Below are 26396 nucleotides of genomic sequence, written 5' to 3'. Positions count from 1 at the left end.
GTGGTTGGACTGGATGAGCTTCCAAGGTCCCTTCCAACCCAAAACATTTGATGATTCTATTCCATGATTCTAAAAAGCACTAGTGCACAAACTTCACTCTCATATTGAGTCCACACGATGCGTTACGATTAAACATTTATTTATGGCAAGCTAGAATTCACTTAAACGCAATGATTTTTTTCCCCCCTTTTACCTGAATGTATAGTAATCTGCAATCCAAAGCAACAAATAATTCTGAGCCTAACCAGATCTACTTTGCAACCTTTTTAAAATCAGAGACCTAACAGCGCACCTTTTCCTTTGTGGAAATCCCTTTGTGGGATCCATAGGAATGGTGCTACGCAGTATACAACAATATATAGATATTCAGGATGTTATTGCCTAGTAAAAAATTCCCACTTCTCACCGCAGCAATTTTCAAGGAAACTCATACTTTTGGCTAAAAAAACACTGGAGATTTCTACATGTTGAAATGGTACGATGCTGAATGCTATTGAAAAGGCAGTTATATATCTATATACATATATATCTAAGGTTAGCACAATCTGAGCACGAAGAAGCTTATCTGGCTGAAAAAACAAAACCCAAGCAGGGATGGGTAATAGAATATGCTATAGGCATACAATGTATATAGGGTAAAAAAGAAAAAAAAACAAACAAGAAAGGTGCACTACAGTGAAGTCTTAACCCAAAAACCCGATGAAATAAAGTGGAAGTGCCACCTGTAATAGCAGAACAGATATATGATGGAAATACAGCCTGACAAACCCAACAATTCTGAACTTACTGCTTATGAGAATGAATGGCTTCTAGCAGGTGTTATCTTCCTGCTGGTAACAGGATGCCTTGAAATTTGAATTCTCTAAAGTGTAGATTTATTTACATTGAAGCTTGGTGGCTTTAGGTCACAATTACCAACACTGCAGAGCCCTCTCCTGCAGAGCGAGGCGTGCACATGGTACGGAAAAGCTGTTGAGAAGCTACTTAAGGGAGCGTTATCTTGAGATATTTTAATGTTTCCCTTCCTAACACCTCCACAATTCAGAGCAGCAAAACCACCTCTGAATTTCCACTTCCCCAGCTGGCTCTGACTGTCCCTTCAAGGCCATTTTGTCCCTTTGTAAGTCAGCTGGGGTGAAGGAAGAGCTGGAGGATGATGCGGTGGGTCCGGCATTTGGCGTAGCAGGCAGGAGCGCATCACGGTCGTGTTGCTGGTAACAGGATGGGGACCACTCATCCCCAGAGCCACATCCCTGCCGTGAGTGAGGGAACCAACCAAAGAAAGGTGAGGATGAAGGTGGTACAGGCAACCTTAATAATGGCTTTTCTTTATTCTTAGTCCTTAACCCATGATGCCTCATTCATGTGACATATTTTCAGTGAGATTCCCCCCCCCAAAAACATAATCTGCAAACATATAAAACTGTAATTGTAAACAACTACTTGCTTCATGACGCACATTTGACTTGAAAGACAATTTTGTCATCAATAGAAAACAAAGGATACACGTACCATGTACTTAACATTTATAAAAAAGACTCAGAATGCCGAATTGACCTCAAACAGCTCCAGCCATTCTGGTTCTTACCAGGGAAAAAAACAGAGGAAAAATTTGACAAACTACTCCAGATCCATCAGCTACATCCAAAAACGTCTAGATGAACAGACAGCTTCAGTTCATTTTCCACCTTTTTTTCAGCTAGCTTTACAGATGTTAAGGAGTACTTCAAATAATTATATTTTTGGATATTCAGTAGTTAGCTCTTTCATGCTTGCCCGTAACACAACTATTATAAACTCCAGGGTGATGCACTCCATAGAACAGAGGAGTTGACACTCCAGGGAATTTCACCTTGATAACATCATTTAACAGCATCCACAATTCTAATGATGTAAACTTCCCTTTCCTCTTCATAGGGGAATTTCTACAGTTAAATAGTTTCAAATAATTTACTTTATTTTTAGTTACTTTAAGAGAAGCATACACATCTTGTTTGTATTAGCTTTGGGGAGCTTCCAAGAGAGCTGTCTGAACCTCCTGCATTTTCAGCAGAAAATAAAACCTTCAACAAAATAAACTTGTTCTGTCGAACAACTGGAAGAGCAGAGGGGAAAGAAGGAAGCGCCCAAGAAAGCTGCTCTGACATTTAATGTGCAAATGAACTTCAAAGCCAAGCTTTTGGTGACAGAAATCTTATCTTTATCTATTTTACTGGCACAATACTCTGGCTGTTATATGTTAAACCCAGATAACTTTCAGTCATAATGTTGAATTGTGGAAAAATAGGTATTAAGGGAAAAACTGCAGGGTTTGCACTGAATATAACCTCAACATCTTCATCTCTTCTTCTACCTATGCACCTTAAAATTCCAAACCTAAACCAATCTTACGTTGAAATACTTTAACTTATCCTCTATTTCCCTACAAAGTCAAGTTCCCAAACAAACAAAAAAATTATAGATGTTTACCTAAATTCCCACAGTGCTTTACTGATTCTTCATGATGCTTCATTCTCATAGCCCTGTGCCCATTTTATAGAATCGTTTTGGTTGGAAAAGACCTTTAAGATCGAGTCCAACCATTAACCCAACACCCAAAGGGATGAAGAGGTACTTAAGTGCAGGAGAGATGCAGAATTTGGTGTTTTGGTGAGACCAGGATTCAGTACCACAACTGAAGATGGTGTTCAATTCCACAAACAAGGATTTAGATAATCCTTCTCTTTGGCATTTAATCCCAAACTCCATTCTTGGGAACCTCCCATCTAATTCAGGTGTTGAATTCCACCCTGGAACGCAAAGGGGTGACAAGTCTCCTTCTCCTAAGATGGTAAAATGACAAATCAAGTAAAATAAAATGATTTTCAGTCCAAATAGCTTCAAAAAAAGTAAATTATTATGGAAGGCATCTACCCAAGGTCAAACTTCAGAGGCTGATCTAAGCCCACCAAAAAGCTCCAGAATAATGGGATCCACCAGAGTGCCCAAAATACCTGACAGTCACCAGCTGGGGACCCTGTCCATGCACAAACATGGTATTTACAAACCACATCAACAAAATGCTGTACTTAGGAGAACTCGACCAAATAATTTTCTAAGGTCCCACAAAACCTGGGAAGCGCCTGCTGCTACAAAAACGCCAGTGTTCCTAAGGAAATATAAAACTGAGAATCTGTATTTTTCTCAAATTGTGTGTGGAAAAAAAAAATGAAACTCTCCTGCTGTCGAAACAAAATGGAGAATTTTCCATCTCTCCTTGAAATCGAGCGGTATTCCCCAGAGGGACAGCAAGGTTTCGTTTGGTTCACCTGGTAGAACAGGAAAGAACAAGTTCCATATGCAACCCAGCTCCACCATACAAAGGTAAATAGATTATCGCGATCCAGGCGACAAAGACCAATTAACAGAACCTGACTACCTTGAGCAGAGTTTAATGACTTTAAAGATGTTACTCAAGTGAAAGTGTTTCTGATTCCAGCTCAGCTGTAAAATATCACTAGGACAACTATTCAGAGACGTTATGCAGTAATTACCACTACAAGAACTAATATTTCAACACTTCTTAATTATATTTTATTTAATTGCACAGCAGGCCTTATATAACCCTCACAGAAAGTCTCATAGTTTTGCATTTAATATGTAAATGTTATTTAAAGAAATCTCTTGACCTTAAAGACGACTCCTGATGAACCTCTCTAAAGTAATTGGTTGTCTAAGAAAGAACGAGCTTAATAACTTTGCAGGAGGGGGGTACAATCACTAACATACACATCAGTGTTTTACTATGTACGTAAGTCCAGCTTTAAGAACTTTACAATATCGTTAATGTGTGCTTGGAATGGGTTCTTATCCTTTTTATCCATCATGATATTTAACTGAAGTACAGAAGCTCCTGCTTCTATCATGAAAAATAAGATGGAAAAACAAGACATTTTGCAAAAAGACCAATTAGCAATTTAAACCAAACAGTTTTCTTCACATTTTCCCTTCACACCTCCCAAACTTGCCTCCAGACAGTCCACCAGTTACAGGAATGTAATTTATCCACCAGCTCCTGATAGACCCAGCATAATCTCTGACTATAACATCAACTATTTTCTTCATGCTTGGTATTATATTTGGCACTAACAACTACGGCACTCATTGCAAAATATATATATATATACACACACATCTAAGAGCATATTTCCAATGAACCAACCACTGTCATTCAAGAAAATCACTCAGTGCTATGGATTTTGCACATCTATTTTCAGTGTCTAAGCAATTTTAATTGAGAAAGTATCAAAACTAACTGAATAAATCCCAACCCTCACTAAAGCCAGCCACTAGAAGCTGAAATCACAAGTTCTCCACTGGTTCCTCACCAATCCCATCCCGTGGTTCGACATCTTTGCCGTGACATTTCCAAACTGTCATTGCCTTGGAACTACGACAGGTTTCCTCCACTGAAAGCACCACTCTGAGTAATTTTCACCCTATTTAAAAGAAAAAGCATCACAACCAAGATTGCGGAATCCAAGTCCTCAATAACTGAAACTGATTGCATCAAGTTTCCATGATTTCCATACAATACAAACAGAAGATCTTCTGGTCCTGATGACCAGAGTCATCAAGTCAGTGCTGCTCTCCACATGCTCAGCAGCCAAAAGAAGTTCTATATTCTTGCACTGAGGGTGAAAATTGCTCTTGAAATTTCTGTGGGAGGCGTAAGAAAGTCCAAAGGAGTCAGGAGAGCAGGTATTTCCATCGTTACATTTCGGGGAACATCAAGAAGGCAAATATGAGATTACTCTTCGCTCAAATAAGAAACATCTCCGCAAAGGTAAAGTGAGTGAAGATGTTAACAGAAAAATCACCAAACAAGAAAAATCTCTGCAAAAGGCCACTGAGATCAGTAGAAAATAGAAAATCACCACAATATAGAAAAAAACACAACCCTGTAGACTGCCTTCTGATAATATAAGCCACTTTTAAAATTAATAATAATAAAAAGGGTTGATTTAACCCACTGTTGTTCATACAGAACAGAAGGTGACAATGTGCACACAGAAAAATTTTGATGATGGTGCAGTATTCCTTTAATGTTTTAGCTCCTTAAATACTATAAATAAATAAATAAATGTCGGGTCCCAAATAATCGACACTTGATTCTTGTCCTGGATCCCCAAACTGTTGTGAGCAGGAATACGATGCTTTACAGCCATCAATTTACCCCAGGGCTGAAGAGAAATCACAGAGAGCGCTTTTATTTCTTCTGATATATTCAGATATAGTAGCAGGGTTAGAAAAGGAATTCAGAAATACAACTCTTGTCATGTAGACTACACTAATTCTTTCACTGGTGTTAAATATTCTGAAAATTAAAGCAATAGATAAAAAATGATGTGAGAAACCTATCATATTAAAAAGAAAAAAATTCATTATTGATCTTTGAAGTGGTCTAAAGAATCTATAGGTAAGCATTTTTAAAATTTAAAAGTCTAAAAATATGTATTTATTTCTTTTTCTCTTACCACCTCTTCAAAACTAATCACCGCCAGGAGTAGTAATATCATTTATTCTATTAAGATGGGCCTGAAAAACCTCTGTAAAATTTCAATAAATGCTCTCGCAGATCAAATAAAATGCAAATAGAAAGGAGATGAGAAACAGCCTTTTGAGAGCTGATGGCAGGCAAAGCAAATATATGGAGTTGCTTTTAAATTAAATGCTTTTACTACATTCCATCTTATTTTTCAAAGTCATTCCCCTGGATGCTGCATAAATTCGGATGAACACAGGAGCTGAATGGTTCAGAGTCAACCTGAACGCCCAAAAATGAACCTTTAACTGAGATGTGGAAAAACACAAAACTGACAGAAAATAATTCTACAAGTCTAAGAACATAGGTACCTGCTCCAAAATGAATTAAACGTGGCAGATGACATTGTCTCAAATGTTAAAGGAAAACACTCTTGACAGAAATACGTCAAAACTGCTTTGTCCAACTAAATAAAATTTCCTGAAATATTTAGGAAGTCTCGTGTTTTGGTGATAAAACTTAAATTTTGTGTAGGCTGGTTGATAAAGTGACTGACGTGGACAAGATGAGAGATCATGGAGCAGCACGTGGGTATATCGGACATCCATCTATCAGCTCTTACTCATCAAAATCCTGTAAGCAATGATGTTTGCCTATTAATTAAGCTAGGTTTTCTAATTAATTCTAATTAACAGACTCTACCACAAGGGAAGATGGTGAATTTTTTGTGGAAAAATATTTCATAAAATTTCAATGAAGCTTTTTCCCATGGGAACGTGACGTGACTCTTCCTATCGTCTCGATTTATCAAAATCTAAAAGATTAGCATGGGAATGGGAAAACTTGTCATTATTTGTTCAGATTTTTTTTTTTTTCCTAAATCTGTATTGAGTAACATATGATTTCTTTGCAAGTGCCATGGATAAGTTGCTGGTGTGTAGATTAAAATCCTTGCTTTAGGATCTGCAACATCCATTATCTTCGATTTATCTGATGGGAAATGACAGACTTAAGATTTTGATTCATACTGCAATGAAAAAAAATAAATTTAACCTGTAATTTACCATTGGTCCTTTTTTCTCATGAAGAGGATGAGTGTTTTTTGTTATTCACAAACAGTTTAAGGTCAAGTGTTTTGGGGTAGCACACACACAAAGGCTGGAGCGGAACAGCCTCTGTACATGTTGTACCAGCTCAATATCAAGAAAAAAGCAGCAGCACACAATGTTTTTGCAGAAAGAAGAAAAGAAAGTCATATATTTCAGTAGCAGGCCACTGATCACTCAGTTTGGGCTCGAGCCTAAATATGTACAAGAGCAGTTCTGGAAAAGCTCCACCACATTCCAGTAACATATCTGAAGGGCAATAAAAATAATAATAATCGTACTCGTCTCGACGTTGTTTCAGAGCAGCGTGGGCAATCACAGACATTCCCCAACAGCGGTGGGAATAAGAATATAGCAGGATTAAATCACAGTAATATATTAGTCTTCCCCCGTTATGAATGTTTTAAAAGATCCTTCCCTGAAATGGCTTTATATGTTTGGCAGAAAACAGATGTACAATATGACTATCAGCTTTTTGTTTGGGTTTTTAAAATTTCTTTCCCCCTTGAAAAACATTAGAAAATATTATGTTGGTATGTATCAAGAAGAAAAAAAAGAGTATCTATTTATGTGCTGATCCAAAACTCCTCCTGCTGTTGTTTTAAAATCAAAGCTGCAGAGTTAAACCCTCAAACCCACACCAGACTGAGAAAGCACAGGTTTCCCCTTATCCCAATGTATTAATATATATGTTAAGATATAATTTAATTACAAGTTCACTGTCATTACACAGAGTCCTTTAACCATCGTGTTCGGATCTAACTCATAGCAGGTTAAAAAGTGATAATTTTTGTCCAATTTCTGGGTTGTTGTTGCCATAATTAACCAATTCTGTGGAAGAATTTATATTAAAAAAAATTGATTTAGCGCATGAAGTGTGTGATGCATTCCCCTAACTTGTTTAGTTCATCAAACGAGAAAGAAATGAGAAACTTAAGAGAAATTGCTGGTTCCATGGAAAGAAAATATAAGTTTCTATTTCCAGTTATGTCTGTGAAAAGCATGAGGTTGACTGTATAGAATCCAATAAATGTGAAAGCCAGAGATTCTCCTAAATTTCTATTTCTTCTAAATACATGTTAAAAAAAGTTAAATACAAAGGAAAAAAAAGTTTGAAAGTTTTGACAGGTTTCCCACAAAGTTATTTCACAGAGAAGAAGAATCTACTGTCAACAGGGATGAACAAAATTTAAATTCTCTTTAATGCTGTTTTTCAGGCCAGGTGATGAAGAAATCTGTTTTCAATAAGTGGATTATTTCGTTCCATGTGATGCAGGACAGGGTTTGAATTTCTGCTTATATCAATTATTATTCTTCTCCAAACCTCCTCCTTTTTCACGTCATCCCATGACTCTTTCAATCTTATTTGACTCATTCTCTCTAAAATATCCTCATTTCCTTCATCCCACCATTCAGTCCCACACTGCCAATTACCAGCAGTTGCATGACATGATACTTAATATTATATTTAATATTAAAACCAACCATTACTGGGAGAATTGCCCTTGGCGATATGTTGTTCAGGGGGGATAATACTTCTCCAAGAATATAAATTTTGAGTTGATGGGACTGTGCTTCTCTAATCGGGGCACAACTGGATCCTGTGCAGGTCCAAACTGGTCCCTGTTTCAGTTCAGATTTGAGCAGCAATTTGACAGGTGAACAATTTTGTGCACGATTTTATCCACATTATCTTCCTCTTGTCATCTTGTTCAAAATCACTAAGTCTTGATTTACTACATTTTTCTCTTATTTTCTCTTGCTGTCGTTACAATCACAAATCACAGATACCCGCAATGGAAAAATCTAAAGACCTCTGTTACGCTGCATTTTTTAAATAACGACTTTGAAATGTCTATTTTTAATCACTATTTTATTTTAGTAACTATTTACTACTCTATACAAATGGACTGATTTTCTTTAAAATCAGATAACTGGTCAGTCCCCAAGTGTCTCGGTAAAATGTGAAAAGAAGAAGTTGGAAATAGAAAGTGAAACATTAAAAAGTTCTCATGTTTCACCAATGGCTCATATAGAAAAAGTAGCATGAAAAAAAAATCCCAATTCCAATGAAGTATTTAGTACCAAACAACCTAAAACGCTCTGACCAGACTTCCTTCTGCATCCATTTCCTTGACTTCATATGGCTACACGTTTAAATAAGAACAGAATGATATGATTATAACATACGGTACCACACTTCTGGTTTTTAAGCACTACACTTTGCAATCAAAACCTTGCTTTACGAACACTAAAAGTGTGGTTTACTACATTGTTGAAATATAGAGCAGTTCCAAACAAATCCTACTTTTTGGAGAGCTACTGGACGGGGATTTTTTATTTGTCTGTGGTGGTTTGACAAAATCCGACCAGGCAGAGCAATTGGGAAAAGCACCGAAAATCCAAATCAGCAAAGAAAGATGCTTCAGAATGATCCTTTTTTTCATCCAAAATCTTAAAAAAATTGGAATTCATCCGAGTTGAGCAAATGTTGGTTTACGAGGCAGTAATAAAAAATTCAAACAACTGGCGTAATTTATACCCTTTACTGCAAAATAATCACAGAATCACAGAATGGACTGGGTTGGAAAAGACCTCAGAGATCAAGTCCAACCCTTGGTCCAACTCCAGTCCATTGACTAGATCATGGCACTAAGTGCCATGGCCAAGCTCAGTTTAAAAACCTCCAGGGCCGGCGAGTCCAGCACCTCCCTGGGCAGCCATTCCAATGCCTGACCACTCTCTCTGCAAAGAATTGCTTTCTAATATCCAGCCTAAATTTAAGCCCATGCCCCGTTGTCCTATTGCTGACTGCCTGGGAGAAGAGACCAATCCCCACCTGGCTAGAACTGCCCTTCAGGTAGTTCTAGAGAGTGCTGAGCTCAGCTCTAAGCCTCCTCTTCTCCAGACTAAACAAGCCCAGCTCCCTCAGCCTCTCCCCATAGGGCTTGTGTTCCAGTCCCTTCCCCAGTCTTGTTGCTCTTCTCTGCACCCGCTCCAGCACTTCAATCTCTTTCCTGAGCTGAGGGGCCCAGAACTGAACACAACACTCCAGGTGTGGCCTCCCCAATGCAGAGCACAGGGGAAGGATCACTGCCCTTGTCCTGCTGACCACGCTGGTTTGGATCCAGGACAGGATCCCATTGGCCTTCTTGGCCACCTGGGCACACTGGTGGCTCCTGTTGAGCTTCCTGTCCATGAGTCCCCCCAGGTCCCTTTCTGCCTGACTGCTCTCCAGCCACTCTGTGCCCAGCCTGGAGCGCTGCAGGGGTTGTTGTGGCCAAAGGGCAGCACCCGCCACTTGGCCTTGTTGAACTTCATCCCATTGGAATGGGCCCATTTTTCCAGTCTCTCCAGACCCCTCTGCAGAGCCCTCCTGCCTTCCAGCAGCTCCACACTCCCTCCCAACTTGGTGTCAGCAGCAAATTTGCTGATGATGGTCTCAATGCCCTCATCTAAATCATCAATGAAGATGCTGAACAGGACTGGACCCAACCCTGACCCCTGGGGACACCACTAGTGCCTGGCCGCCAGCTGGATGCAGCCCCATTCACCAGCACTCTCTGGGCCCGGCCCTCCAGCCAGTTCTTAACCCAGCAGAGAGTGCACTTGCCCAAGCCATGGGCTCCCAGCTTTTGCAGGAGTATATGATGGGAGACAGTGGCAAAGGCTTTGCTGAAGTCCAGATAGACCACGTCCACGGCTTTCCCCTCATCCACCAGCTGGGTCACCTGATCATAAAAGGAGATCAGGTTGGTCAGACAGGACCTGCCCCTCCTAAACCCATGCTGGCTGGGGCTGATCCCTTGTCCATCCTGAAGGTGCTGTGTGATTGCATTCAGGATGATCTGCTCCATAACCCTGCCAGGCACCAAGGTCAGGCTGACAGGCCTGGATTGCCAGGGTCAGTGATAATATCCTAAACCTATATAACTATTAAAGGAGGAAAATGAGAAAAAAATTATAGCGTTCATGTTTGGCTTTCTTCAAATGTGTGTAATAACCAAAATAATTGGCCTTCTCAAAGGCTTTACCAGGTGCTTGTATCGCTAATGTCAGTTCTTCCCACTTCTTCCAATTTGTTCTCATGTCTCCTAAGTCTGAAGAGTGAAAGATTTTCAGTCACATTCATAAGCTGCTGCTGCCACACTAAATATTCTTCATAAAAGAAAAGAAAATAGCAATTTTCACCCTTATTTTCCAGAATATTGAGAATATTAAAGTGGAATAAGGCTTAATGAACATCAGACACCAATGAGACTTTTGTGGAACTCCTGAATGATGAAAGAAAACCATCATTTTGAAGAACAATTTGATTTTCCTCAACGTATTTGTCTAAAAATCCTTCAACCACAAGCCTAAGATTAAGATGACAATAAAGCAAACACCAACTGCAAATGACTATTAGTCCATTATATTAATATATTGGAAGTTTAAATGGAACGTCACCAACATTTTCAGCACAGAATTTTAGGATCATTTGCTCTTTCTGTTTAAGGATAATTTATATAGCACTTTTTTCAGGAAAGTGTCCATGTCAAAGCAATAAGTGATTAATAAATCAGACAGAACTGCACAATCTAGCGATCACTCAATATAAAAGCTTTAGATTTGGGTTACGCTCGTTATTTCAGTCTATTCTGAAATTGCTATTTTTTGATGATATAAAAATAGGGGGATTAGGTAAGAGTAATATTCTTTAAAATAGAATTCAGCTGAAGGAGGGTATGATTAATATTTAGAAAATGTATTTAGAATTCGTTGGCTCAATACTGGAGTGGGGACAGGTATAGCCAAGAATGACCTGATATTGAAAACTTTACTTGTGCTCATGAGCCATCAACTCAGAGTAATCAAAAAGAAGGTAATTCAGTGTAAAACAAGGCGATTCTCCTATTAAATGCCACTTAAATTACTAAAATTCACACACCATAAAAGCCATTAAAATATTGTATTGGTTTATCATGTCCTACCTTCAGTAAACATCCTTAAAATATCTTGTATAATAATATTTTAAGTTTATTACAGTAGAAAAAGAGGATCTAAAAAGTCACAGAAAACCAAAGGTTTTTATACTATTAACAATGTGTGCTTAATTCAATCAAAAAATCTTACCAAGTGACTTTGCGACATATAGAAATTGAATAAAATACAGGGGAAAATAGTATTGAAGATACCTAAGCGTTGCTTTTGGTGAAAAGTAGGTAATTTCTGAGTTTTCAAGAAATACTATGACAAAATAAACTATGTAGGCTTTCCCCCTCCTCCCCACTATTCAACAAATCTGGACAATATCTCAATTAGGAGTCTTGATTTAATTTGCTCCCAGTTTCCCATTCTGCCACCAGCATCTTCAATTCTCCAGCTTAACGAGTAATCCACATTTTGTACATTCGCAGCAGTTACTGCTAAGTAGCATTTTTACAGACTCCCAGCTAAATGACATTAATTGCATCACGCTAACGTGATTATGGCTGACCGGTTTATTTGCAAGTGGATTTAATTTCATTTCTGGATCATTACAGGAGTCATCAGACGATCGCGGGGAAGATTCCTTATCTTTTCACGATCGCACGCATCTATAGGAAAACATCTATGTCTGGTGGCAAGTTCTGCATTCAACCAGTTCTTTAGATAATTTCAAAAATTAGATAGAGCTGCGGCTTTATTATACGACAAAACATCATAATGTTAATTTACAGTTCAAATACTGTTCACATTGATAGTGCATGAAATACTTGTCTGCTGCATGCTGGATAGGAGGAAAAAACTAACTTTTTTGCATGTCATAGAATCATAGAATCGTTTCAGTTGGAAGAGACGCTCAAGATCATCATGTCCAACCGTTACCCCACCCCCGGCACTGCCCCATGTCCCTGAGAACATCATCTCTGTGTATTTCCAACCCTTCCAGGGCTGGTGACTCCAGCACTGCCCTGGGCATCCTGTTCCAATGCCCCACAGCCCTTTGGGGAAGAAATTGTTCCCCACATCCAACCTCAACCTCCCCTGGCGCAACTTGAGGCCGTTTCTTTGTGTCCCTGTGTCCCCTCAGCTCCTGTTCTCCAGCTGAACCCCCCAGGTCCCTCAGCCACTCCCATCACACTTGTGCTCCAGCCCCTTCACCAGCTCCGTTCCCTTCTCTCCACTCGCTCCAGCACCTCAAGGCCTTTCTTGGCGTGAGGGGCCCAAAACTGCCCCCAGGATTCACAGTTTGGCCTCCCCAGTGCCCAGCACAGTGGCACAATCACTTCTCTAGCCCTGCTGGCCTGTAGGTAGTTAGGGTCTGGCAGCCGGAAGATCTCGCGCTGTACGGAAAGGTAGTAGCCCCTCCCTAGATAGGTAGAAGTGTGCGAGATAAGCAGACATAAGTGACGTTGTAAACCTAAGGTATATAATGCTGTGTTACCTGCTAATAAATACCATTTGCCATCCACCACATTGGTGTCTGTGAGCTGATGGACCGAGCGACCTGGGGGTGGTCGCCGTGCTGTCCCTGAACCAGGTCGTCACTGCCTCTTAGAAGGCAACAAGTGACGCCGAAACCTGGGAAAATCTCCTGGATTCAGGTGAACAGCGGCCGGAGTGGCAGGACCAACCCGGCGGGGGGGATGTCCCCCAGGAGGATGGAAGCCCTCGTGAAGGACCGGATCATCGGACGCCCTCGTAATCCGTGTGCCCCGGTGACAAGAGAAGTCAACAAGTTGGCAAGCATCCTATCTGAGCCTGAGAGTTCCGGGCTGATAGAATCCAGACAACAGCGAAGAGGCTTCCGAGGAGGAAAGCTGCGACACTTTTGTGTGATCTTGATTCTGGGGTTTGTTGCTACAGGTAAAGCACAATCAGATTACAGTGACCATCAGCTCCTACAGGACGCCTCAAACGATCGAGTGATTAGGGAAAACACAACAGCAGGTGCTCCGACTTTCACAGTTACGTTCCGTGACTTGTTTCCCACATCTAAATCGTTATGGGGAACATATTGTTGCCCTAGTTCAAACCCAGGAAAGAGTTATTGCAACTATCCGGGATATATGTTTTGCGGATATTAGGGGTGTGAGACCATTGTTACAAGCAATAGATGGAGACCACAAAAAGAGGACGAATTTCTGCAAGTAAGATGGGGACCAAGAGGGTGTTCCCCTCCAATATTTGCGTACAATGAAATGCTGGACCAAAGAGATGATTGCGCCTATCTAAACTTAGAGATCCTAAACCCGAACAATGCGGGTTGGGTTGTGGGGAAAATGTGGTCAGTATTTCTTCGCACCACTTTTAAAGATTCAGGAACACTAATATAAATCATCAAGGTCAAGCTACAAACACCCCAGTCACTGGGGCCTAACCTGGTTCTTAGCCCACAAGCGTCCAAGCCCTCAGTAGACAGTACCAAGACATTTAGTACTTTGAAACTTGAAATGCCCCCCCTATGGAAGTCGCTGAACTCAACATACCAGCTCTTGAATTCTACCGATCCAAATATGACAGTAAACTGCTGGCTTTGCTACGACGTGAGGCCCCCCTTTTATGAAGCAGTAGGTATACCCTCTAAACCAGAACTGGTAGGCGGGTCTAATCCACCACAATGTCTGTGGAACTCCACGAACAACCCGGGAATAACAATGCAATATGTATCAGGGCAAGGCACATGTGTCGGTAAAGTTCCCCCTAAGAAAAAAGCGTTATGTGCAAGTGAGTTCACGCTAGAAAAGGAACCGAAAGTCAAATGGTTAGTTCCTGCCAACAACACCAAATGGATATGTCCAAAAACTGGAGTTACGCCATGTGTGTCTCTTAGAGTGTTTGATCAAAACACTGAATTTTGCATACAAGTAATGATTATTCCGAGAATCACGTATCATCCCGAAGAATTAATGCATAATCATCAATCCCCTTCAACTTTCGGTCACATACAAAAGCGAGAACCCATTACCGCTCTGACCATAGCTACCCTTCTTGCCATCGGAGCCGCGGGGGTGGGAACAGGGAGAGCATCACTAGTGGAACAAAATCAAAAGTTGCATTCCCTCAGAGCAGCAGTAGATGAAGATTTAGTTCCAGTTGAACAATTGATCACCGCGTTGGAAAAGTCCTTGAGATCATTGTCCGAAGTTGTTTTACGAAATCGTAGAGGACTGGATCTCTTGTTTTTACAACGAGGCGAACTTTGTGCAGCGTTAGGGGAGGAATGTTGTGTATATGCAGACAACACAGGGATTCTCAGAGACACAATGGCCAAACTTAGGGAGGGTCTAGAAAAAAGGCAAAGAGATAGACAAGCCCTACAGGGATGCTTTGAGTCATGGTTTAGCCATTCACCATGGTTAACCATCTTGATATCTACCTTGGCAGGGCCGATCATTATGGGCATATTAACATTGATCTTTGGACCCTGCATACTAAACAAGCTTGTGGCGTTTGTTAAAAGCCGGCTAGAGCGAGTTAACATCATGTTGATTGAATGCCAGCAACTACTTTAAAAGGGTATTTACCCAGTGTTATTCCCAGTTATCCCTAGTTATCCCTAGCTACACTCCATTACTAACCATCAGCAGACGGAAGTGACGTTGTAAACCTAAGGTATATAATGCTGTGTTACCTGCTAATAAACGCCATTTGCTGTCCACCACATTGGTGTCTGTGAGCTGATGGACCGAGCAACCTGGGGGTGGTCACCATGCTGTTCCTGAACCAGGTCGCCACTGCCTCTTAGAAGGCAACACTGGCCTCACTATTCCAAATACAATCTAGGATGCTGGTGGCCTCTTGGCCACCTGGGCACATGCTGGCTCATGTCCGACCGCTGTCACCAACACCCCCAGGTCCTTTCCAGCCGCTCTTCCCTGACCCTGCAGCGTTCATGGGGTTGTTGTGACCCAAGTGCAGGACCCGGCACTTGGCTTTGTTGAACCTCTGACAATTGGCCTCAGCCCAACCACCCCGATGGTCCAGATCCCTCTGTAAACCCACCCTCCAGGAGATCAACACTCCCACCCAACTTGGTGTCATCTGCAAAGTTACTGAGGGTGCACTTGATCTCCTCATCCAGATCACTGATAAAGAAACTAAACAGAACTGGCCCCAATATCGATCCCTGGGGACACCACTTGTGACCGGCCAACAACTGGATTTGGCTCCATTCACCACAACTCTTCGGGCTCAGCCCTCCAGCCAGTTCTTTATCCATCGCAGATACACCATCCAGGCCATGAGCTGCAGCTCCTGCATTCTCCAGGAGATGCTCTGGGATACGGTGTCAAAGGCTTTACTGACGTCTAAGAACACAACATCCACAGCCTTTCCCTCATCTACTTGTGGGTCACTTTGTCATAGAAGATCAGGTTGGTCAAAGAGGACCTGCCTCTCATAAACCCATGTTGACTGGGCCTGATCATACGGTTCTCTTGTATGTGCTGTGTGCTGTTACTCAAGATCATCTGCTCCATGACCCTGCCCAGCACAGAGGTCAGACTGACAGGTCTGTAGTTCCTTCCAGCCCTTCTTGTAGATGGGGGTCACGTCCGCCAACTCCCAGTCTACTGGGACCTCCCCAGTTAGCCTAGATTGCTGGTAGACAATGGCAAGTGGTTCAGTGATCACCTCCGCCAGCTCCCTCAGTAGCCATCTGGCCCAATCCTTTGTAAAAACACATTTGCAATACAAAAACCCATTAACTTTACCTAAAATACCTAATTATTACATGAAAAAACTCTGGTTAGTGCCATGAAAGGGACTAAAAAGGATTTACATGACAACGTAACGGTGGATAAATAGAATGGATAAACAATTTTAGTCTACAGCTATTACGTATTTCTAGAACATTCCTTTTGCTTTAGTTTAGCAAAGCCACGACTAAACTGCATAAACTGAAAATAAGGCTGACTTGAGTCTTTGGGATCTACAGCACTATCACCTTTCATCCCCTATAATGTAACTGAATCTAGAAAATTTATAGATTTTAGATTTGTTCCATTACATTTAAAAGACAGCTAAAACCGCAGTTCACAGGCCTTATTTTCCCTTCTCTTTAGCAATCCTAAATTTCTAAGATAAATACGAGTCCTTACTTATAAAACACAATTCCTTCCTAGGGAGTAGATGAAAGGGGAACCTTTGAACATTTCCCCATGTACAAGAGCTTGGTTTTCTGTTGGAGAACCTAAAATAAAGGACTATTTATGAAGTACTTGCAGCGTTGAATATAATCAACTGTAATAACAAGACGCAAGGAAAAAGATGCTTTTTGTTGCAACCACTTTTGTAATCCTGCTTTTTAATAACCCTCATAATGCCGAATTAGAAGGACCCCAACCGAAGTCATTGATCCCACATAAAACAAACATTGCTTTTTCTTCTTAGCTTTGTTTTACAAGCTCCATTATTTCCAGATGACGCTTGAGGGGCCTCAGAGTTTTGAGAGTTAGATGCTTAAATATACAGCTGCTTTCTATTTACCGTCTACGTTACGTGTAACTCAAAGGAGAATCCAAATATTGGGCACAAATGGAGGAAAAGAGAAAAGAAATATAGAAATCTCATTGCCCAGATGCAAAGTTTAATTCTTGTGATTAAGACAGGAGAAAAATTCATCAATATTTGCGGAATTCCAAGGTAGATTTAATTGGATCGGTACAGAGCCAGGAAAAGACTCAGCTCTATATAATCTACAATATATATAGATATCTATTTAATATATAGATATATAAACATATAGATTATATGTAATAGATTATATATCTATACACACACACAGAGCTCACTGCACTTATATTATTTGCATTTTTTCCTTTTGCATTGCCAATATACATTTATTTCTTTACCTGAACCAGTAGATTTTGGACAGGGGGTTAAAGAACATTTGCACATTCAAGTACATCTATAACCATTAAAAATGGAACACTACATTGTTTCTATCACTGTGAAAATTCCTTTACCATCCAAGTGCTGCTTAAGTGACAGTCCTATATAGGAAATAATTGAAGATATTGGTACTAAGTGGGATTATTTGTAGGATTTTTCCTAATGAATTTAAGCTTCATCTGAACAGAAAAATGCATTTTTATAAGCAAATGCATTTTTATAAGCAAAATTTAGAAGGTTTTAAAGAAAAAAAAGTTAAATTGAAGTTAATTTTAGAACTTTTTCCTATGGGATTATCTTACCTACACTATTTCCTCTCCTTCTCCATCCTTCCTAGAAACAGAAGCGAATCGAAGGGCTCAAATATCTCTATAATATATAGAGATATCTATATATAGATATAGATATAGATGTAGATGTAGATATAGATGTAGATGTAGATATAGATGTAGATGTAGATATAGATATAGATATAGATATAGATACAGATACAGATACAGATAGATATAGATATAGATATAGATATATAGATATAGATATAGATATAGATATAGATATAGATATAGATATAGATATAGATATAGATATAGATATAGATATAGATATATACATAGATATCTATATATATACACACTATTCTATAAAATCCTTAAAAAGCAACGAATTTGGTAGATTTTTGCTCCAATAAGGGGTCTGACATGCTATTTTCTGAGGGAACTTTGCAGCCTCCAGTTATGCAGTTAAATATCTATGATTTTAAAAATTACACGAGGCCGTAATAAAATTACAAAGACAATAATTGATACGTTTACTTAAATTTGCCTTGAACTGAAAGAAGCAAATTTCTCAATTAGTCTCTTACCACTTTTCCCATTTGTTCCAACTTTTGGAAAATGGGCTTTCATTGAATACAAGAAAGCAATTAAAATAAACCCCAAACTTAGCTGGATTTTTCTCATTTCTTCATCACGGAGATACTGGTGGACAAGGACAAGTTGACCAAAACGTGGTATTTCAAAAGAGTTAATTTCTACTTAACTCTTAATAATAAAGCTTATTATTAAACTAGGAAATTAAGTAGAGCATGAGAATTGTGTCTCTGGGGTGATGGTTTAATTTTGGGCGTCCTCCATCCCATCCTCAATCTCCATCTCCATCCTCAATCCCACCACATTGACTACAGTTCACCAGGAAACCGGTCCAGCCTTAATAAAACAAACAAAAAAAGGCACAACAGACACAAAAAAAACCCCAAACCCACTTGTTTGGGGTTTTTTTCCCTTTTTTATAGCCCACAAAACCTCAACATAACTAATATAAAAGCCAATTGACCATAAGAAACGTGGTAAAGAAAGATCCCAGCATATTCTTACTGCCATCAACAACCAGCAGCTTAGGGACTCTATATTAGGTCCAAAATCTGTTTTTTTACAGTAATCAAAAGAAAATACAGTAGAAACACTAACGCCGCTCACACACTCCGAAAATAAGCAATGTCTGTCTCTTTTAATCTCCATTTGCTCCCGTTGTATATACGCTTTACGTCATGGATATACCATGTCATAGCACCTGCCCACCACACAATATTCACAATAGGCGGGGCTCAACCCAAGAATTAAAGAAAAACTTGCCTTTTTCCTTCCATATCCATCCTAGCCCTAAAAAAGAACACCGAGTATTTACTGTAATTTGCTTTTTGCAAGTCTAGTAGGCAGAAATGAGGAGAGAGACATATAAAGGAAGACAAGACCATGAGCAACACCTAGAATAACTTCATGTACAATTTAACGCTTGTGACCAAGGTACCATGAAAATTCACTTTTCGATTACACAACACCATAGGAAAAATAAAAAAGTATATATTGAATTATCTCATTTCCTAGATTCTTCGTTATTCTTACAACACAAACATGGGCTTTCAGAAGCAGAATATGCTGAAGTAAATGAAATCTGGCCTCAACTTTTCTTTAGTCAACAGCCTGTGCTTCAGACTGAGTTGGAACATGAGAAATCTGGGGAAAAAATATATTAATAAGGGAAGAAATTCAGTGAAGTATCGTGAGCTTCTGGGCTATTTAGGGATATAAGATAGTGTTTAAAAATTTCAGGTGCTTGACAGTTATTTGATTAAGACCCCAAAATGTCTTAGAGGTTGGTCTTAAAAATATACAGGGTTTAGCAGCAATTCCAGCTTATCGAGCCCCCGCACCCATAATCTCAGTTCCACGCGCTCCAATCCGGTTGGGCCATGACACTGTTCGTTACGCAGAAATATCGCATGATATAAAATAATGGAATCATTTTGGTTGGAAAAGAACCTCAAGATGATCGAGATCAACTGTTAACCCACCAGTGGCACTAACCCATGTCCCTGAGAACCTCATCTACGTGTCTTGATCTACGATATCATATATCTCAGATATGAAAAGCCATCAGCTCCACCAAAGCAGCCTCTCCTTCTGCCCCGAAGGCCACATGAGCTCTACAGGACAGCTCGAAAAAGAGCCACAAGACCACAGGATGAATCTGAAGATGTAGCAGAACTGGAGTTAAACAGCCCCAAGAGCATGGTCAATGTCAACACTCAGAAACACTCAGTGCATCCAAAACAGGGTCAGAGAATCATTTTGTTTGGAAAAGACCTTGAAGATCATTGAGTCCAAGTGTTAACCCAACACAACCAAGTCTACCGCTAAACCATGGAACCACAGAATCATTTTGGTTGGTAGAGGCCCTAAAGATGATCGAGTCCAACAGTTCCCCCACCCCCGGCACTGCCCCATGTCCCTGAGAACCTCATCTGTGTGTATTTCCAACCCCTCCAGGGATGGTGACTCCAGCACTGCCCTGGGCAGCCTGTTCCAATGCCCCACAGCCCTTTGGGGAAGAAATTGTTCCCCACATCCAACCTCAACCTCCCCTGGTGCAACTTGAGGCCGTTTCTTTGTGTCCCTGTGTCCCCTCAGCTCCTGTTCTCCAGCTGAACCCCCCAGGTCCCTCAGCTGCTCCCATCACACTTGTGCTCCAGCCCCTTCCCCAGCTCCGTTCCCTTCTCTCCACTCGCTCCAGCACCTCAAGGCCTTTCTTGGCGTGAGGGGCCCAAAATTGAACACGGAGATTTGAGTTAAGCCCTGAAACTGTTATTTTAAACAACACTTTGAAATGAAGGATGTTCAGCTTGTTGTCAAAATAATTGTTGACAAGAATTTTTGCTGGGGACAAATGTCCCACACTAAAACACGGAATTAATGGAAATATCAAGTGACACAAACACCCAAGTAAATTTGGAGCCTGGACACTGTTATACAACCTTTGTGAACAAACAGTGGATGGAATCACAGAATCACACAATGACAGAATGTCAGGGGTTGAAGGGCCCTGGCAAGCTCATGCAGTGCAATCCCCCCATGGAGCAGGAACACCCAGATGAGGTTACACAGGAAGGTGTCCAGGCGGGTTGGAATGTCTGCACAGAAGGAGACTCCACAACCCCCTGGGCAGCCTGGGCCAGGCTCTGCCACCCTCACCAGGAAGAAGTTTCTTCTCAAATTTAAGTGGAGCCTCCTGTGTTTGCACCCATTGGCCCTTGTCCTATCACTGGCTGTCACCCAGAAGAGCCTGGCTCCATCCTCCTGACACTCCCCCTTTAGATATCTGTAAACATGAATGAGTCCCCCCTCAGTGTCCTCTTGTCCAGCTCCAGAGCCCCAGCTCCCTCAGCCTTTCCTCACACGGGAGATGCTCCACTCCCTTCAGCATCTTGGTGGCTGCGCTGGACTCTCTCCAGCAGTTCCCTGTCCTGCTGGAACTGAGGGGCCACAACTGGACACAAGATTCCAGGTGTGGTCTCCCCAGGGCAGAGTAGAGGGGCAGGAGAACCTCTCTGACCTACTGACCACCCCCTTCTAATCCACCCGACTAATTATAAATCTCAAAATTTACTTCAACTGAGAGGAGGCAGTTACACTATGATACGCTTTATAGCAGTCAGAACTGTGGAATAGTTTGGGTTGAAAGGGACCTTTAAAGGTCATCTAGTCCAAGTCCCCACGTGTTGAGAAGTCAACCCAGGAGAAAGAGCCACCAAATCCTCTCCACGATGTTCCAAGTCTTGGGGGCTTTGAGTTGTTCGTGCCCATGCAGATAAAAGAGCTTTATCCGGCTTGTGCATCATCTTACCAGGCAAGCAGAAGTGGGATCTCCTGTTCTTTAACCACAAACTAATCTGCTGAAATGTTTCAAGTTCCAAAAATTAAAGGTCATATGGCAACTTCCAGGAGAACAATCAAAACCCTAAACCCATGGGTCTCATAAGGAGCTTCACGTGAATTAGAACATGGTACAAGGGCAGGAATACACAGGAAAAACCTGCAAGTGATTAATTTGCTCTGTAAACCCGCATCTCTGAATAACAAAATACTTCTAGGTTGTATGGTACGTGTCAGCGATAATAACTAAAAAACGCACGTTAAGAAATCTTGTTATTTAAATTAAATTAAAGTCATTGCACTATTATATCAAATTATCCTTTTAGGTACTTTTATGCTTAATGACCGAGTAATATGATAGTAAAGTCTCAGATGGGCATGTCCTGGAACATGTATTAACACTGAAAATAAAACACTTGTTCCATTTTCATCCTCAAAAATCCACAGCAACTGATAAATCAACATATTTTTACACAGTATTGCAGTGAGAGTTCAAATGAGTACAAACCAAAGATCCTTCAGCAGTATAAGGATATTATTCAAGTCCTTGGAAGACGTTTCCTTCTTGTACCGAAACTAGAGATTTTCCAACAAGCCGTGCAATTACATTACAGAATTGCTGCCTATTTGTGGGTATTGGCTCAGTAAAATGAAAAGGACACGATGGATCCACGGTTCAGAACATGCCAATTTGCCCCATGACTCCAGAACTCCCCCAAAAGCTCCTTGGAAATTGTTTTCAATCATTTTTGGGATGCCAGAGCCCCATTCTTAAAAAATAATGGTTTTAAGTGTATGATTTAAATATCCCAAAATACAAACGGCTTGAGAATGACAACTTGACAGGGTACAGTGAGTCTCTTAGCCATGAATAATTGTGGTTATGTTTTGCCATTTTTAAGTGCAATTTTCTTTTAAAGACGTTTCAGACATGACATCATTCCTATAAGTTCCTGTATTTTGGTGTCGTGGTTCCTCAGCTGACACATGTTTGGGTAAATCTCTGCAGATTTAGGGATGTACCAGTTGTGTTTTGAAGCACTTAGTGAAGCATGAAGTTTGATACTCACATAATCAGGGAGCGGAGAGTCGGTCGAACCAATGGAACCTCTTAGGGATTGCGTGGCTTGCTCCAGCACTTTGTTGTGTTTTTTAGACAGCAAAGAAAACAAACTGGAGGGAGAAAAGAAGTGGGAAAAAAGAATTACAAATATATTCACAATAGTGTCCTGAAATAGTTCGACTACCCAATCAGAAGAGACGGTTTATTATATACACAAACTTGAATAAAGAGCTTTTTAGAATGCAATGAACCATAGTTATGCAATTTATCTATTTATTTAACATCTGGGCTAAGCAACATTAGAATTTGAATTAGAAATATTCTATATAACAAAGGATGTGAAGAACATCATTTATTCATGGTTAAATTCTTAAAAGGTCAAGTTGTAACAGAAGGATCGGTATACATGCAATTTTAAATGCATAACCATTATGTCTTTGCTAAAATGCAATTTTTAAGTGCAGCATTTCATGCAATATAGTGCAACAGATCCTTAATCATCTTGTGTATTGTTCATTGCAATAATTCAATTGTTTAGTACAGGAAGAATCCAAGTATTTTACAGCAGCTCTGCTCTTGGGGTTGGTGACACTTGGGACAAGGAGCAGCCGCAGATGTCTTGTTCATCAGATCATTTAGAAAATATTCAAGTCAGTTTAGCAATTAAAACAAAAAGAAATGGCAAAAATACTACCTCAAGTCCTATATTCTAGATAGCTGCTATTTCTTTGAATTACAGAACAGCTTCAGTGCTCAGAAAGCTTTTCTGCCTCAAGAAATGATGCTTGGCATTTCAAGAAGTCCTCTTAATTATTTTTACTTAAAATATATCATTGATATTGTATCTGTCACAGATGGTAGGAGTAGATTTCCCGGTGTATCAGTGGTTTTCCTTCTCTCGCTAGTCAAGAGCCTCAGGAAAAGGTTTTTCCAACACTTCTCGCCGCCACAAGGAATTAATTACGCTCCTCAAACCTAAATCTTATTTCTCAAGAGCCGACTCAATAAATTCCACCATTTCCCGACACCTTTTCAGTCACATATTTCTCAGAACAGATTAACAGCTTCCTTTTAAGGACAACCTTTGTCATAATTAAGGCATCTAATTAACCCACGTAAGAGCCCTTGGGTAGGTTGGACCATCCTCAAGGTTGACCTAGAGTCTATGAACATGAAGAACGGGCTTGAGACAACACGGTTGACACCAAGGTTGGTATCACGGCTGGTCCCACCAAGACAATGGCAACCAGACCGATACAGCGAGAAGGTCAGACGACATTACAAGACCTCCGTGGTGGTTACGGCAGTTTATAATATTTGGCGTTTTCAGGATAACACAATATTTTTAGCGTCGCAAAAACCGGAATCTTCTTTTTCCGTCATGTTGTCCAACGGAGACTCAGCAAGACGAGTTATTCCTGAGACCAAATGCCAACCTCTCCCTAACTCATGGCTATTAGAACATCCCACGTTAAAAAGGGAAGCAGCAACACAGAAATAAGATATATTAGAAGGCTTTCCACCTTCCCTCCCCCGCCTCGTAATCTACTATTTGAAATTTTTGTTCAAAATTTGGATTTGCAAATTGGCCATTGGCCCAAACCAGCAGCGCTAGTTTTTGAATCGAATCGCTGGGATTTTTGAAGCCTCGGATTTCAGAGATATTGTCATCAGCACCATCTAGTGCTGCAGAGACAGAATAATCAGTTCAAACCAACCTGGTGATGCTTATGGTGGGGGGGAAACACGAATAGGTTAAACCTGGTGTGTGTTTGCTCCAGAAGATACAGATAATATCACAGAGAGGAAAAATCTGGAAAAAAGAGGATTTCCAACTAGCAGAATCTTCTCCAAAACACATAAAGCGTTTTGGCTACCAAGGAGATTTAAATAGAAGCAAAGAATTGGGATCAGGATTGTGATCACGATGCACGTGTAAAGGAAAATGCACATAAATTTGTACTTTGCATGGAACTGGGAGAGCGAAGAGCTAATTTCTTTTCCCTGACAGAAATGGAGAGAAGTGGGAAAAAGAATACGAAATTAAAAGGATGGAAGATTATTTCTTTAGAACCTATTTTTGCCATCTTTAATAAAAAACATGTAATTAAGTGTGATGTGACTAAACTCGAGTGCTTGTTTACGGCACAAACAAGCCCTTAGTGGCTGATTTCCATCTCCAAATGGGGGATGGTTTATTACCCGTTGTCTTTGGCACCGGAACCTTCCATCGCAAAGTTTTGCTTTCCTGTCTTGTTGGCCCACTGCCCAAAACACCAAAATTCAGTTTAAAAAACCAAACCAAAATGAATAAATAATAATAATAATAAAAACAAAACACAACTGTCTTCATAAATTCTGCGAGAATCACCTCTTAGAGGAGCACGGGGATAAGGACACGTAGGCAGGAACTTTTTGCACTGAAAATTAAAATAGAGATATATCACAGAATTGCACCCCAAGCAAACTGCAATCCCTCAAAGAGCTCCACAAAATCACAATTAAACAGAAAAAAACCCCAATTAAGGCCAAATACTCTCATTAGCTGCTGAATTTGGAGGTCCAAAGGATGAGGCGCTGGCTCCCGAAATGGTGTAAAACTTCACCACCAAGTAATTCACTGAATACACCTCAACGTCTAAAAACCATCTTGAAAAATGTCAGCTTAAATTCTGAAGTATCGGAACAGACTTAATCACAATCCTCAAAAAACATTTGCAACAAATTTCACTCATAATAATATTTTCTCGTGGACAAAAGTTGCCTTCTAAAGGAGATGTGTTATTATGCAGCACTCACATCTTTTCTGTAAGGTTTTGGGGTTATTTTAAGGTCAATTCAAAAAAAGGCAACAATGCTTTACAACAAGGTCCTTCCCATCTCCACAACACGGTACAAGAGACAAATTTGACACAAGGCTGAACCTCAATCCATTAAAAATTCTTTCAGACTAAAAAGTCATGGTTGTTGAAATACAAGTGACTTCATTGTGTGTTGCTTTATAATTATAAAATTGCAATCAGTAATATATGAACTTAAGGGTTTCAAAAAGACAATTCCACAAAGCCCATAACGCCATTCCAGTTAATCCTGAGTGAACAATGGAACGGTGATCGTGGGACTCATCCAGAGGAGGAAATCACCACTATAGAAAATAGACTTTGTCAATCACACTTGGGTTATTTTTCAATAAGACCAGAAAAAAGTATAAAAGGTGATATTACCCATTTTAAGAGGCTTTTACACTTGGTTCCACATGGGTTTTTTTGAATTAAGAAACTCAAATGATAAAACGCAACATGAGTAGAACTATATGAACCCAAAACCAGACATCTTCCAATTTGAATCTTGAAATAAATTCTCTTAAAATGCCCGAACAGGAATATATTCTTGGCCTTTTTAAATGCCAACAGCTAGTTAACATTTGCTATAGCTACTGAAATACTTTCAATTATATAAAGATGATATATAAGACGATGTTTATCATTCATACACATCGATGACAAACGATATGGTTAAACTTTGCAACTGGCACGTTCATTACAAGAATGTCAAGTAAAAAGACACTTTTGTTAATTTTTTTGTTTGCCTATCAAGAAGTTGGACATAAAATAATCTCGTGATTTAATGCAGCC

At 40.1% G+C, this 26396-nt stretch overlaps 1 protein-coding gene across 6 annotated transcripts in view; it reads right to left on the bottom strand.

The window, feature by feature from the left end:
- DYM (dymeclin) overlaps positions 1 to 26396 on the bottom strand; it is a 190823-nt gene that overhangs the window by 45556 nt on the left and 118871 nt on the right. For all 6 annotated transcript variants that reach the window (XR_010469154.1, XM_065046825.1, XM_065046827.1 and 3 more), the window contains one exon: positions 22769 to 22871. Coding sequence is in view for 5 of the 6 variants with exons in the window: in XM_065046825.1 (XP_064902897.1) it covers positions 22769 to 22871 (103 nt within the window). In the remaining variant the exon portion in view is untranslated. The remainder of the gene's footprint in view (positions 1 to 22768; positions 22872 to 26396) is intronic.

The sequence above is a fragment of the Columba livia genome, chromosome Z, assembly GCF_036013475.1.
Source record: "Columba livia isolate bColLiv1 breed racing homer chromosome Z, bColLiv1.pat.W.v2, whole genome shotgun sequence".
In the NCBI taxonomy this organism is placed as follows: Eukaryota; Metazoa; Chordata; class Aves; order Columbiformes; family Columbidae; genus Columba; species Columba livia.
This window is presented reverse-complemented; position numbering and strand designations above follow the sequence as displayed.